This window comes from Podarcis bocagei, assembly GCF_964188305.1.
Source record: "Podarcis bocagei genome assembly, chromosome: 17".
Lineage (NCBI taxonomy): Eukaryota > Metazoa > Chordata > Lepidosauria > Squamata > Lacertidae > Podarcis > Podarcis bocagei.
Genome location: NC_138143.1, coordinates 19,647,460 through 19,663,668, shown reverse-complemented (window position 1 = coordinate 19,663,668; position 16,209 = coordinate 19,647,460). Strand labels below are relative to the sequence as shown.

The 16,209-nt window shown below is 43.2% G+C and overlaps 1 protein-coding gene across 1 annotated transcript in view; it reads right to left on the bottom strand.

Moving 5' to 3' along the window:
- Window positions 1–351: 351 nt before the first annotated feature.
- Window positions 352–16,209, bottom strand: part of TEK (TEK receptor tyrosine kinase) — a 48,983-nt gene continuing 33,125 nt past the window's right edge. Inside the window, exons 13-23 of the mRNA XM_081176194.1 lie at window positions 14,364–14,660; window positions 13,529–13,695; window positions 12,088–12,298; window positions 10,901–11,011; window positions 8,167–8,357; window positions 6,837–6,950; window positions 5,972–6,042; window positions 3,851–3,891; window positions 2,323–2,419; window positions 1,594–1,693; window positions 352–740 (exon numbers count right to left, since the gene is read on the bottom strand). Coding sequence (XP_081032320.1) covers window positions 666–740; window positions 1,594–1,693; window positions 2,323–2,419; window positions 3,851–3,891; window positions 5,972–6,042; window positions 6,837–6,950; window positions 8,167–8,357; window positions 10,901–11,011; window positions 12,088–12,298; window positions 13,529–13,695; window positions 14,364–14,660 — 1,475 coding nt within the window. The 3' untranslated portion in view covers window positions 352–665. The remainder of the gene's footprint in view (window positions 741–1,593; window positions 1,694–2,322; window positions 2,420–3,850; window positions 3,892–5,971; window positions 6,043–6,836; window positions 6,951–8,166; window positions 8,358–10,900; window positions 11,012–12,087; window positions 12,299–13,528; window positions 13,696–14,363; window positions 14,661–16,209) is intronic.

Genomic DNA, 16,209 nt, shown 5'->3' with positions numbered 1-16,209 from the left:
TGAAATAACCTATGATTCTTTTAAAGCATTTGTAAACTGTTTTTAGAAGTTTAAATGGTTTTTTTCTTATTCATGTGTGTGCCATGCTGGACTCCTTCAGGAGGAGGGACATGATATAAATTTGATAAGAAAATAAGCAAATATTCAATATTTGAGAATATGGTGCAGAAAGAACACCGCATACTACGACGCAAATATACATGACAAATCACTGTCTCCTTTACTTTCCTACCGTGTTTTGTGTTTTGCTTGCAGTGGCTCACAGGATTGGCGGAGGTTTAAGTATGCAGTGTGACTATATTGCTTGCAGTAAATGCCAACAGTATAGGGGGGAAAATACACAACAGTCTATGAAATGTAAAATGTATTTATTTCAGTCACTTTCCAAAAAGTGTACGTGTGTGTGAGTGCATGTATAGGCAGACAAAAGATATATATAGATATATATAGTGCACATGCACACAATACACATAAACACACAAACATACCTATGTACACACATACATACACATTCCTACAGCATACTGATTCAGGACTCACTCAAAAAGTGTGTATATAGCTAAGAAGGTATTGTACAGAAAGCGTTCTGTGCAGTTTTGTACATCAGCACATTTCATCTTCCTTTGAGGTTGCTCAAAACGATAAATAACTGAAGATTTTCCATCTCAAGCAGCTTCTTCCGCAGAACAGTCAATGCCTGCATAGGTAAACTTCTCATACAGGGTTGTATTCACATAAGTCTGGAATTACAATTAAGAAGAATAGGCTCAATATTTTCTCTTTGCCCTCAGCAGCACATAGAAATTTTCTGTTGCAGATAACATCCAGCTCCCAAGCCCAAATCGTGTCCTTTTATCCCTAATACGTCACAAAGAGCTGCACTGGTCACAGGACTTGAATACAGTTTTAGGCTACCAGTTTCTGCCAGAACTGCAGGACCTTCAGCTGTTGTTTGGTTAACAAGTTGCATCGACCCTGATCGTGGACTACAACAATTGTCAGGTGGCAGGTATCCTAGCCCTAGTTGATGCTTTCTCTTTCTCTTAAAAAAACCAAACCTATTTTAAAAAGATACTGTTAATGCTCCTGCTGATCAGACCCTCCTATGTCAGGACATAACCTATTAGCTGCAGACCAGTGGTTAGACCACCTGACAAAAGTCTTTAAAACCTGGTGATGTACAGCAACTCCTAGGTACAGTCATACTTTGGTTTTTGAATGGAATCTGAAAACCAAGGCGCAGCTTCTGATTGGCTGCAGGAGTTTCCTGCACTCAACTGGAAGCTGCTTCAGACATTCGGGTTCCAAAAAACGTTCGCAAACCACAGCACTCACCTCTGGGCTTGCGGTGTTCGGGAACCAAAACGTTTGAGTCGCAAGGCATTCAACAACCAAGGTACGACTGTACACCCAAATAACTCATCACATTTTATGCGAAGAATCATATGTGAATATGGCCAAACAAACACATGCAAAGTTTTCACGTGGGACAGGAGCTGACCAGAGGGGAACGATTTACAGTGGCAGCCAAGCAAACTCGTGAGCTGGTAATACTTTTTTGACCCCAACCTGACAACCGTGATCATCTTTTACCTTTCTTTCTTCCAACATTCTGTTCAGTGATACAAGTATTTGGGCAAATGATGGCCTCTCGTAAGGTTTTTCTCGCCAGCATTGTCTCATTAGGTCATAACTGAAGAAGAAGAATAACGTCATTACAGCGCAGCAAGTAGCCATTACAAATGCGCAGCAAGCAGCCCAAAATATAAAAACGGGAGGCGATGATTGTGATAGCAAAAAGCAGGAAAGTCAGGCTTTCCAATGTCCCTGGAGTAGAAACACAAATGGCAAGAGGCTGGGGGAGGTTTTCCTGGACAAACGGTCTTGTTATTAAAGGAAGATGTAAAAAAACAAACCTCACAATTCATTTCAACAGGGCTTAAAGCAAGAGAAACAGCAGGTCAGGTGTGTGTGTAGGGAAAGGAGCGAAGCTTTCTCTTGACCTAAGTGAGAGATTATCAAAACAGCAAAGCATTTCTTACACAATCAATTTTTATAGGGCCAATTGACAGATGAAATTGTGGTTTCTGCTCCAGGGTAATCACTCTAGAACTTCAACTTATTTCATGGTTAGCAACTTCCTTCTGCTTTCCAAACTAAATTGGTCAAAGTATAATTAATTCTAGGAGTCATCTCCTAACTTACCAGAAGCAAATTGCCCCATATTCAACACCCGTCAATGACAGATGCATTTTCTAAGAGAGGTCGTCAGGCAAAGAGGGCATAGGGGAAAAGGGCATTCAGTGAGACTGAGTTACTTACACCTCATCATCACAGTTGAGAGGCTTCTCCAGTCTGTACCCTTGGGGTAGTTTCTCATACAGTTCTGCACAAGTCATCCCACAATATGGTGTCCCTCCTAGAACAGAAGATTCAACAGGTCAGTGTCCTAAGGATGCTTGAGGGAGGGGGCGGAGGACTATGCACAGGGTGGGTGCCGCTTTGCCACGCTCCTGGTGCTGTTTGCCCTGTGCTCCTGGCTGCATACCGTAAGGTCCCAAATATAAGCCGCACTTCAACTTCACGGTCAGAAATTGGGGGGAAAGTGAGGCTTATATTCAGGCCAGTACAGTATTATTGTCAGGAGTGCGTGCAGGAGCCAGGCCCTGTGACCAGTAGGACTTTGCAGGCCTGGGGCCTTCCTAAGTTCTGAAGAGGCAAGGCGCGGCCACAAAGGTGAGGCCGATTGGTAACTCACAGCACCTGGTGGCAAGAGCTGGGAAGGGATATAAGGTCAGCATTTTCCCTTCAGCTCTTTGCCACAGCAACACATTCCCTGCCTTGCTTCGTTTGGTTCCTTGACTCCTTGCTTCTTGATCCTCGGACCCCTGACTTTGTGACTCCTGGCTCTCTGACCCTCGGACTCCTTTCTTCCTGATTCCTGGCTTCTGGACTCCAGTTCTTGCTCCCACCCCTGCCATCTTGCCCCGGTCCTGACGCCCCCAGCCGGGACTTTGATTGCCCATGAACTGGACCGTGACAGTTATCAGCAGTGAAACCATGGCAGGTAATTAGGCAAGGTCTAAACAACTGTTGCACCAAGCCCAGTAGCCATGTATGAAGGCTTGCCAGTGTTTGGCAAAAATACTATAGGTAGTTGTGGGTTAAGCCAATCAGGGTCAACCAGTAGCTTCAGAACTGACCAAAGAAAACACTTTGCACAATACATAATCTGCTTACAGAACTCCTTGCCCCCAGAGATAGTGGTGGTACTGAGGTTTGATGGATTTGAATTATGACTGATTTGTATCATTTTGTCATTGCATATTATGCTTTGTCAATCATATATGGCTGAGGGCTCTCACAAAGGGCTTTAGCTGTGTTATTAAGAATTTACATAGTACTCACAGACTTCTTAGTGGTTTACAAGTATAAAAACCAATTACACAAACATTATGAAAGTCCATAATTAAAACAACACAGCAATTAAAACAGGAGAGACTCGGGTAGAGAGCTCCAGGTAGTGCCTGTCTAAACAGGTGTGTCTTCAAAAGCTAGCAGAATGCCAATACAGTTGGGGCTTCTTGCATTTTGGCATGATAAAGTTTCACCCTTTCAAACGTACCAAGACCTGCTGGCTTTCATAGTGAAGAGGTCAATCAATGCCAGTGAGCGATTCTAGCTAAATTGAATCTCCATGTTCAAAGGCAGAGTATCTTTAAAGAATAGTTGCTGGATATAAGCTAAGAAATTACTGCAATGGACAAAATGGACCCTTGGTCTGATCCAGCTATGTTGTTCTCATATTCTTAACCAAAATACTAATGCTAAAAGCACACACATTACTTACCTAAGCTAACTATTTCCCATAATAGCACGCCATATGACCACCTATGAAAAGAATAAAAAGAAAAGCTGTAACACTTGTACAGTGGTACCTTGGTTTGCATATGACTTGGTTTGCATACGTTTTGGATTACAAACAAATCAAACCCGGAAGTGTGTGTCCCGGTTTGCAACCTTTTTTTATTATTATTACAACCCATTTTTTTTATTACAAACAAAAATTTTTTGGAGGCCCCATTGGCGAAAGCACGCCTTGGGTTACAACCTGTTTTGTTTTACAAACGGACTTCTGGAACAGATTATGGTTGTAAACCAAGGTACCACTGTATATAGGACTGGGTATTATAAAATATCTAGTGCTAGATAAACAGGCACACACCTATAATTATTATAGCTAAAATCAGGTCCAAGATACATGCGCCATTACAAAAAACATTCATTTTGCCTCTCCCTTCCCTATTTTTATTATGAAGAAGACAACTAAATACAAAATCAGAAATAAACCTCCATGTGCTTGAAAATAAGTTGGTTTTTTTCAAGTTAAACTGGCATGAACGCATCTATTTTAAAAGAAATGAAGCAGAAGTAATAGAAATAAAAGGACACAATTGGACAATCGCTTCTTAAAATGTAAAACCTTTGCCTTGCTCTAAGCATGCTGATACAGAGAACTTGCATGGCGTTTAAGGCTCAACTACTGCTCTGAAAACCACTTGGGATTGCATTGGCTGTCTAGTCTTGTCAGCATGAGGCTTGACAAACATTGTATGCTATCTTAGAGAAGGAGACCAATGGTAGTTGGTCCCAGCTAAGTCAATGGAATGTCCAGGTAACCACTGGAATATAACCACTGTTCCCATTTGCATCATATGCTAGACCAGGACAGGACCTCTCCATCAAGGGTCCTCTAATCCACTAATGGAGAAAATCCATTGCTACAGCATCTCAGATAGACCTGTCAACCAGCCTCTGCTTAAAACCTCTAACAGAGGGCTTCCCAAACTGTGGTTTGTGGGCTGCCAGTGGTCCACAAGCTTCAATCGGGTAACCTGAGGCATGTCCGCATTAAATATCCATATTTATTTATTTTTAAATTGCATTCTATTGCAATTTTGAATTCCATGGAAGGCAGATTATTATTATTTTTAAACATTTTATTAAAGTTTTCTTGGTTTACAAAGGTATGTCTCTTTTTTCAAGTTACATTTTCCATAGGTCAGTTTCATTTGTTGAGACATTAGGGTTACATTAGGAAGAAAAAAGGGGAGAAGAGGTGGAGGGGGGTGGGGTAGGGAGGCAATATTTCTATTTTGCTTAATGTATGTGTGGGTTCTCTTTGCTATTCGCTTGTGTTCCTTTGGTGGTGAGAGAAATTGTGGTTGGCCTAGGGTGCGGTTGTTTGTTCATGATTGACTGTGCTGAACTTTGTTTTCGTGTGTGAGTGGGGTGTGTGTGTGTGTGTGTTTTTGAATTGGGTTAGCCATATTGATTCGTATGTTGTTGGTGGATTCTTGTCATTGTCTTGTTGGGCTGTGTATGTGATGAAGGGGAGCCATACCAGGGTGAAGCTCTGCTCAGGAGGCTTCGGGAGGCTATCCCTGAAGCCAGGAGAGCAAGAGGGATCTATCCCTCTTCAGCAGAAGTAACACGAAGCCTGCATTCGCTCCATAAGACACACACACACACATTTCCCCTTACTTTTTAGGAGGGGAAAAGTGTGTCTTATAGTGCAAAAAATACGGTAAGTTCTTAGCCCAAGGTACCACTGTATGGTGGTACCTCAGGTTACATATGCTTTAGGTTACATACGCTTCAGGTTACAGACTCCGCTAACCCAGAAATAGTGCTTCAGGTTAAGAACTTTGCTTCAGGATGAGAACAGAAATTGTGCTCCGGCGGCGCAGCGGCAGCAGGAGGCCCCATTAGCTAAAGTGGTGCTTCAGGTTAAGAACAGTTTCAGGTTAAGTACGGACCTCCGGAATGAATTAAGTACTTAACCTGAGGTACCACTGTATTGTTACAAATCTATTTAAGAATTTTTATCCCACCTTTCCAATGCATCTGCATTACTAAAGGTCACTTTAAATCCTAGCATTACAGAGTCAGAAACTACATAGTCACTTACACATCACTGTTTGAGGTATACACGCTGTAATTTAGGGACTCAATCGCCATCCATCGCACTGGAAGCCTTCCCTAAAACAATGAGTTTAGAATGGTGTTACAGCCTCTCACAACAGTTCTGTTCTGATGCATTACCAGAGTCCAGTGGCGTAGCGTGGGTTGTCAGCACCCGGGGCAAGGCAAGTAATTTGCGCCCCCTACCCGTGGATTTGCGCACCCTAACCCTAACCCCCAGATGTTGTGCCCGGTGCGGCCGGCCCCCCCCTGCACCCCCCATGCTACGCCACTGCCAGAGTCCCCTAACCCAGAATGGCTTTCCCCTTCATTTCGATAGTTAGACCTCTTTGTAAACAGCCCTTTGCAGACTGGCTCCCTGCCCTTAAATTGATGGATACTTCCCCCGTGTTGTTTGTTCGTTTGTTGTTGTCCCCCCACACTCGAGAGAACCAGGGATGCATCTAGAGTGGCACTGGTGAAAGTTTTCAAATCTGTTATAAAGTTTGCATTTTGACCTTGCTCCTGCACTGATGAACTCTGAGGTTTGTGGAAATGCAAAACTCATCTCAACTTTTGTCACTTGTAGCATCTGGTTCTCCAACTCTTAATGGGTGAAATCTACAAATAACAAAAGCTGAAAACTTCCCCCTTAACTGTCCAATGTCCCAGTCCTAAATAATTAGACTTTGGGGTTAAGTCCCAGTGGTTTCAACAGGACTGTGGCCTTTGTCCTCTCAGATGTTATAGGAAGCTCCATTTTTAATTTCTGCTGCTTCTGAAGAGGAATTTAATTTTTTTACAGGTAATATCAAAGGGCAGTTGTTACCTCTGCGCAAGAAACATAGCTGACACATTTATTTTGGTCTTACCATTGTCTTTTTAACATAAACCTCTTGGCCTCTAGACAGTCCGAAATCTGCTATTTTCGCAACATAGTTTTCTCCAACCAAGATGTTCCTTGCTGCCAGATCCCGGTGGATAAACTAAAGGAAACAAAAACATTATTGCTTTTTCTCTCTCTTCCCAAAATAGAAAATGTTTGTCCTATCTTTCTGATGCCTTTGCATCACACACTGCAAAGGCTGATTGCAACTTAAGCCTTGTGCATACTTCACGGGCTTTTGGCTGGTAATTATGAGATCGCAGAACCAGTAGCCCTCCAAATATTGCCCTCCAAATATTGCTGAACTCCAACTAGACAGCTTGGCCAATGGTCAGGCATGATGAGAGGTGTGGTTGTTGTAGGGCAGGCATAGGCAAACTCAGCCCTCCAGATATTTTGAGACTACAATTCCCATCATCCCTGTCCACTGCTTCTGCTAGCTAAGGATGATGGGAGTTGTAGTCCCAAAACATCTGGAGGGCCAAGTTTGCCTATGCCTGTTGTAGGGGAAGAGGCAGGCCATTCAAATGCAGGGGGGCCAGACTTGAGTAAAACTTGCAGGCTCAGTCAGATCCTCCCTTCCTCCAGCTTACAATCCATACGCCTGCGTGTGATTGGCCAATTAGGCAGGCAGGCAGTATTCGATCTCCCCAGCCGTCAGAGGGGAGCCAGGAATCCACCAGCCAAGAAGTTCCTGTTGGGAGGCTCTGGTGGGAGGTGACTGTGCCCCACAGCATAACTGCACCTAGGAAGTAGGTCAACGGACTTCCCCACCCCTGTCACTGATAGGGTTGCTACTTTTGGTCTGGCAAAATACAGGGCAGAATGGGGTGGGGGACTGCATACTTTGCTAGTGTCCCAGACTGGGACAACCCATTTTTTATCGCAAGAGCACGTTGGCCATTTGGGTTCCCATGATCTCAGGCGATTTCGTGGCACAATTCCCTGCCTCAAAAAGTGTTTCCCCCCCCTGCATGTGAATTCGTGCAGTGCCCCCCAAGTCACATTTGTGGGTGCTGTGCATTAAAAAGCACTTTTTTCAAGTGCGGGGAGCACGGTGCAAAATGGGCACCATGTTCTTGCGACAAAAACCCCCAGCAAGATGGCGTCCTGGATTTGGGCTTCAAAGTGTTGGAGAGTATGGGGCAAAGAGACAGAGGGAGAATCAGCAAAACTGTATCCTGTATTGATTCATCTATCCTATATCGATTCCATGATAGCATTTGTACATTGAAATATTACACAAGATGGGTGGCAACCCTAGTGGAAGACTCAGTAAATAACTTGCATTAGCAAAATGAAACAAAGCAGCCTACCTGTTTTTGACTCAGGTAGTCCATCCCTCGGGCCACATCCGCTGCAAAGTGCAGTAGCTGCTGTGAGGAGAGTGTGGAGGCTGTGCTGTTGGCAATGGCAAAGGCCGGGTCAGTCTCTAAGACCCTGCTCTTCCTCAAGAAGTCTAGCAGGTTTCCGTGGGGAGCATATTCAATGGCGAGGTAGAGGTACCCTGGCATAAAACAGCGAGGAGTTCAGAGAGCCTGTGTGAAAAATGTTGGCCTTCCAAATTTAGGAGTCTTGGGAGCAGGGCTTCTTGAAGGGTTTGGGGGGGCCCAGAGCATTTCCCCCCTCCTCACCCCAGCCCCAAATGAAGCTGACCAAAGATTGCCAGTTCTCTTTATGCTATCCCTGCAGGATGAAAGGCTCCAATGCAAACCCTATCCTACCCACAACTTCTCTTGCCTTCAGTGTTTCCAATACAGTGGTACCTCGGTTTTTGAACAACTTGGAACCCGAACGCTGCAAAACCGGAAGTAGGTGTTCCAGTTTTCGAACTTTCCCCCGGAAGCTGAACGTGCTCCATTTTGAGTCCTGAGCTTCCGTTTTTACTGCCGTGCTGCTAATTTGTGTCCCCCCCCATTGTAATCCAAGCCTTCCATTTCTGATTTCAGTGTTCTGAGGTGATATTTGGAGCTTATATTTGGTGTTTTTGTTTTTGCTATTTACTATGTGTTTTTTTGTTTTTGAGGCTTTTTCGGTTAATTTGTTTCTGTGACTGTGTGGAACCCAGTTCAGCTACTGTTTGATGGATGGATGGATGGATTGATTGATTGTGTGACTGTGGAAATGGATAAAAGCCCCCCATCCAAACAATGACTATCATCAGTGCAGGTAAGAAAAAAATTAAATATATATTTTTATCATCAACAATACCATTTTATTTATTTTATAGTAAAGTACATTGATTATTGCTTTCATTTTATGGATCAGTGGTCTTGTTAGATAGTAAAATTCATGTTGAATTGCTGTTTTGGGGGTTGTTTTTAAAAGTTTGGAACAGATTGATCCGTTTTGCATTACTTTCTATGGGAAAGCACGCTTTGGTTTTGGAACGCTTTGGTTTTGGAATGGACTTCCGAAATGGATTAAGTTTGAGAATCAAAGTACTACTGTATCCAGTATGTACTGAGCAAATGGAAAAGCAAGTCAAGTCTTCTTGACTCAGATTCTACTCTGGGAGATGATCTTCCATCTTTTATAACAGAGGTAGGGCAGTGCCACTCTTGTCAACCCATGTTATTGGCCATGCCGGCTGGGGGATGATGGGAGTAGGAACCTAGCAGATTCCCCACCCCAGGTATTAAATGCAACTAATTCTCCAAGTGCTAATCCTGAGGCAGCCAAGACAGCCTGTGCTCACATTGGAACAGGGAGTCAGTGCAGATGTCGGAGCACTGGAGAAATGTACCTCCAGTGGCCCACAACTGTGGAAGTGAGCCAATCCCACTTTGTACTGGCTGAAAGGACACGGGTGGCGCTGTGGTCTAAACCACTGAGCCTCTCAGGCTTGCTGATCAGAAGGTCAGTGGTTTGAATCCGTACAATGGGGTGTGCTCCCGTTGCTCTGTCCCAGCTCCTGCCAACCTAGCAGTTCGAAAGCACACCAGTGCAAGTAGATAAATAGGTACCGCTGCAATGGGAAGGTAAATGGCATTTGCATGCGCTCTGGTTTCCTTCACAGTGTCCCGTTGCGCCAGAAGTGGTTTAGTCCTGCTGGCCACATGACCCAGAAAGCTGTCTGTGGACAAATGCCAGCTCCCTCGGCCTGAAAGCGAGATGAGTGCCGCAACCCCATTGTCACCTTTGACTGGACTTAACCATCCAGGGGTCCTTTACCTTTACTCTTTTTTTTAACCTGCACTGGCTGAAACTTTAAAACAGGGCAAAAAGCAGCAACACTCCCAGTTCATTTCTTGGCAGGATCCAAAGGGATGCTTCTTTCTTACAAAGCCGTCAAAGGCTTGAGGCCAGGATATCTGGAGGACTGCCTTGTTCCACATGATCCTGTCCACCCAAGGGCACTCTGCATCAGAGGTGTATATGCTATGCATCTCGCCACTCTCAGAAGCACAACTGATTGAGAAAAAGCCTTTTCTACTTTGGCAAGTGACAGTTTTCGAGTCCTCACCAGAGAGAAAGGATTCTTCTCGAAAATTTGTGCTTTCATATTCTGGAAGAGATGCCTCTTTTTGTGTGTGTGTGTGTGTGTGTGTGTGTGTGTGTGTGTGTGTGTGGTGACTGAAGCACATCATCAAACAGGAATGTGTGTGTGTGTGTGTGTGTGTGTGTGTGTGTGCCTTTTCGTGTTTTAAAAATTGTGCAACATGTTTACCTGTGCACAAATTCCAGCTGATCTTATTTTGAATATGTTTTAAAACAATTGTAGCCACAGAACTTTAAAACAAACACCTACAGAGAAGCATTGTAGCAGGTGAGAGCTGGGAAGATTGAGAATGTAGATTGAAAATTAAAATATAATTGTGATTGAGGGCTGTGTGTGTGTGTGTGTGTGTGTGTGTGTGTGTGTGTACAACACACACCATTGTTGCTGTTGTTTTTTATTTCTCTCTTTCCCCCTTTTTCTTCCTTTTCTCTTTCCCTCTTTTATCCTACTACTTTTTCGGTATTTTTAAAATCATTTTTAAACTAGTTGGGTTTTTATTGTCTTGTATGTCAAACTCTTAACAAAACTGAAAAAGAAAAGCATTGTACCTCGGTGTTCGCATGCTCCCAAAAGGTTTATGATGTTGGGGTGATGTCCAAGTTTACAAAGTACTTCCAGTTCCCCAGCAAAATCTCTGTGATCGTCCTTGGAGGCATATTCTGCAAATTAAAAAAGAGAGTGCTGTGCATCAGTTACTCCTACAATCTTCACCATGTGTTTAATTAATGCACCTGATGAAATGGGCTTTAGCCCACAAAACTGTACGTCATAATAATTTATTTTTTTTAATGTGCTTCCAGGTGAGAGTTGATCACATGCCCGGAAGTTCAGGTTGACTCTCTTGCGCAATACCCCTCTCCCCAAGTGGACTTCCTACAGTAAGGAAAGTGATGGGGAAGATTCGCTAGAAAGTGTGGGATAAGAATTGTTTGACGCTGGGCTCATCCACACTCTTCCTTGATCCTCCTTGTACAGTATGTTACTTGCACCTTCCATTTTTTTTTTTTTTTGGGGGGGGGGAGAACCATATAATGTTCCTGCTGAAATGGTGGCATGTTGATTTTTCTTAAGTCTAAATTTGCTTTCCCATTAACGATGGACAAAACGTATTTGGAAAATGCGGATTTTCAGCTGTTGGCGAGCCCGCTATGTCAAACAATATCCTCACAGGGAAATGGTTAAGCAGATCCTGACCCCACAGACAGAAAGAAGACTTTGAATAATAAAAAAGGGGGTAAAGGTTTCGTGCCCACTTTTTAAGCTTTGTTTATAGATTTTTACGTTAGTGTAACTTTTAAAAACTCACTTGTATTAAGATGAACAAGGTCTAAAAAATGGATTATTTTGCATGAACGTGCATGAACAATTATTAAACAATGAAACTAAGAGGGGGAGGGGAGGAAAGTCAAGCAAAAATTATGGTTTAATTTTTTTGATTATGATGGTTTTTTCTTTTCCTTTATATATTGTTGTTTTATATTTATTTTTGATGTTATCTCTTTGGAAAATTAATAAATTGTCCTAAAAAACAAAAACAAAGGCAGATCCTGACCCTACTGCTTCTCTGCTCATTCCCACTTTTTAAAAAAAGAATAACTGCATCCAAGCTCTGTTACATGATTTTGCGTATAATACGGTTAGTCCATTAAGCCAACATCTAAAAGACCATGATTCGAGGCCAGGTATTAGCAACCTGCAAATCTCTCCTACAGATTTGCTGCCTTAAAAGACTCACCCTTCATCCTTTTAATGGCTGCATCCATTCGCAAGCCATCCTTCTTGATTCGTGCTTTGAGAACTTGGCCAAAGTTGCCTTCTCCAATCACATCCTGAAATTTGATGTCATTCCACTCCAGAACTGGGTAGATTGTGGGTTCTGGGCTATTTTTGGCTTTCCGGCTCAGAGTAAGAGTTCCTGAATTGAACTGCACAGCCGGCTCATCTCTCTGGAGGGAAAAGTTAGGCAAACACTATTTAGTGGTTGGTACACAAGAAGATAACAACTCAGAACGGGATGCATTAAAAGCATATTTATGTAATCTTGCTGTGAGAAGTGGTGTTGTTCTGTGAAGATGAAGTTTCTCTAAAATGAGTTAAAAAACAACACTTGTATCGGTGTGCAGCAGAATAAGTTTTCCTTGGCTTAAAAGCACCCATAAACATATAGTCAATTTAACTGACCGAAGGAAAGTAGGCACAGATTTTCCAGGGGGAATATGAACCTGCATTGCAGGATATAATCCTGTTATATCTGGTTGCTTATATTATATCTGCATGAATTGGTATAATTCCTCCTAATTTTTACCAGGCACAGCCCACCCATCTGGTGATCTGGCAGTGGGTTTGGTTTTTGTAAAGTATCACCACTTAGGGTGACAATCAAGGTTTTAAGTAAGTTACAAGCAAAACCAATTTCGATACTGGAATGTTTCGGGGAGGGGAATAATCAGTTCCCATTTTGGGAGTCCCGTGATGATAGTTCTGTGTGACACCTTTAAGATTAACCAGTTTGAAATGGGAAACGCTCATCAAACTGTATTTGAAAGGGGTTAAAGCATCCCTGACCGTTAGGTCCAGTTGCGAACGACTCTGGGGTTGCGGGCTCATCTTGCTCTATGGGCCGAGGGAGCTGGTGTCTGTCTGCAGATGGCTTTCGGGTCATAATAATAATAATAATAATTTTTTATTTATACCCCGCCCTCCCCAGCCAAGGCCGGGCTCAGAGCGGCTTACAAGCAATAATAAAAACAAGATGAACTTAAAAACAAAAATAAAATACAACATTAAAATAATGGAACATTAAAATATTAAAATGTAGCCTCATCGCAGGAGGAGAAGGAAAAGAAAAAAGAAAGAGAGGGAGGGAGGGAATCAAATCATGTGGCCAGCATGACTAAGCCGCTTCTGGCGAACCAGAGCAGTGCACGGAAACGCCGTTTACATTCCCGCTGGAGTGGTACCTATTTATCTACTTGCACTGTGTACTTTCAAACTGCTAGGTTGGCAGGAGCTGGGACCGAGCAATGGGAGCTCACCCCATCGCAGGGATTTGAACCGCCAACCTTCTGATCAGCAAGCCCTAGGCTCTGTGGTTTAGACCACAGTGCCACCCACGTGTACTCTTCGCTTAATGCCTCATTTGCAGATCTATCCTCAAGGAAAACCAAAGGACTTACAACCACGTTTTGGAAGGCCTGGGCCATTCGCCGCTGGAAGTTTGCACGCTTTAGCTGTAGCATGATGAAAAAGGCCAGCAGGATTGTCAGGCAGGTCATCCCTGCAGAGCCCAAGATAGCAATCAGTAGCATTCTCCCTCCTTTGTGCTCAAATGGAACTGTGGGAACTATATGCATTAAAATAAAATAAAAAAATCAAAAGAAGTTGAATTCAGCACCTAGTCGACAAATACTAGAACCCATATTTTACAGGCATAAAATCAAAGGCAGGGGAATATTGGTGTGATATATTAATTAAAGCTAGATGCCTTTATGAAACCAGAGGGATGTAAGGGACTCACTCACATGCTTCAATGGACTTTAGGTTCTCTGGATCGTGGCCTATAATCCATTTTGGCAGAAGTGGGTCCTAATAGCGCATTCACCCTGACAGCATAATTTTCCTGTAGTGCTTTAACTTGTGTTTCTTACACCCTCTCCTTGTATCTAGTGCCGACAATGTTCTATTTCCAATTGGCTGCTCTAGAAAGCATTGGTACTGAGAGCATAACTGCAGACCACAGGCAGCAAAGTTTGATAAAAGTTCTGCAGAGGAGTTTCCCTCCATTCACATGAGTGAAGTTCTGCTCGTGGGAAATTGGGGTCTATAATGTCCTAATTATACATAAGCCACATATACACAAATGGCAAAAAAACAGCAGTTAAAGCATCACCATGGAAATCCTACCAACCACAAAATGCATTTTGCAGCTTTTGCTGGGTCTCAATTCATTTGGAATAAACTTGCATAAACTTGCTCGGTGCATGAGATGCTCTGATCTCTGCTAAAACTAACCTTTCATTTCTGGGAGGGTTTTCAGTTCAGCCGAAAGATTATCGCTTGGTCCAACGTTGTTCTGTGCCCTTATCTGAACCACATATTCGGTGTTTGGTTCAAGACCCTTGAGGTGGTACTGGGTGACGGTAGTGTTTTTTATGGTGACATCGATGTGGTTGTGCTCTGTCTTGCCACGGCCTTTGTAGCTGAGGATGATGGAGGAGATGGAATGCCCCACCGCAGTTGACCAAGAGATGACAGCCGAGGAGTCGGTGACATTTATAATTGTGAAGTTATCAGGTGCAGGGGGCCGTTCTGGCAAAGAAACAAGCGTATTAGCTTCTGTCTCGCATCACTCTGCGCATCCACTACGAAAAGTCACGTGGAATTGTTTTCATCACTCACAATGAATCAGGATTTGAGCCGGACAGGATGGCATTGTGAGTTCAAAATTTGGCAACAACAAATAAAATAGTAAGCATAACGGAGCAATTGTATATAGTGGCACCTTGGTTCTCGAACGTAATTCTTTCCGGAAGACCATTCGAGTTCTGAAACGTTCGAAAACCGAGGCGCAAAGGGCTGTCTGCAAATGCAATTGAGAAAATTGAAAAACACGCAGCAGAAGCCATTCAGCTTCTGAGGCGCGTTCGAAAATGGAAGCATTTACTTCCGGGTTTTCAGCGTTCAGGTTCTGAAACGTTTGTCAACAGAGACGTTCAAGAACCGAGGTACCAGACTTATAAGTGGGACTTACTTCTGAGGAAGTGTGCCTAGGATTGCAGCCAGGGGTGCTGACTTGCCCCCCCCCCCACATTGAGGGGGCCCGGAGTTGTGTGACATCATACACATGACATCATGCACCCCTCTGAGCGTCCCACCCCTGGCTGGTGTGTGAGCGCTTCCCCCTGCTTTGGGGGATGGGTACGCTCCCCCTCAATATTGGGGAGGCTCAGCCCCCTGCCCACAAATATTAAGGCGAGCAAAGCACCTTCTGCCCCCTATAGTTGCTGCCCCTGATTTCAGCCTGTTAAAATACTGTGAGCCCTAGCTTGCAAAAGATTTCATTTTTATTTTTGGAGGGGTCGTTCTGCCATTTCTACTGATGCACTCCTTAATCCGCAGCCCCCTGAGCTGCATCTTGCACCACGTTCTTCTCTTTAACTTTTAATGGATGCAGCATGTTCAACTGATGATTTCAGCAAGCACTCTGGCACATCTTCAAGAACTTCATGTGGGATAATACCCCCCAAATGTTTTGCAGGTAAAGTGTTAGCCTGTTTCACATGTGGGCTAATGCAGAATTAGTCTGAAATACAGAACCAGTTGTTCCAGGAAAGAAACCAGTTTCTCAGGAAATGCTTTTCAGGGGCAAAATAATAATAATAATAATAATAATAATAATAATAATAATAATAATAATAATGCAATAGCTCTACATTGTGTGTGGACTATGTAGACAAAAACAAGTGTACAGTCTCCATTGATTCTAGAATAAAATGCTTTGTAGATGCAAGCCCTAATAAGTAATTTTGTGAGCTTCTCTGGGACCTTCTTAAGCTAAAGAAAAGAGTTTTTAAAATGCTTTCGATAAATCAGTGTCTCTTTAAAAAACAACAACCGAAAACCCTCCTCCGCTGAGGTTTTGGCAGTATTTAAGCTGCATTGATTATTTAAGCTGTATTGATTGGTGAATTTAAAAGGCAGGTTAATAATGAACTAAAAGTACCTAAGAATCCTTTAATCAACTGACAGATTTAGAAGTAAGGGAATGGTATTGGCCCTGGTGAGGAAATATAATAATGAGCTCCGTGAATCCCTGAAATAAGTTTTCCTGGTGGAAATCAAGATACTTGAGCGTGAA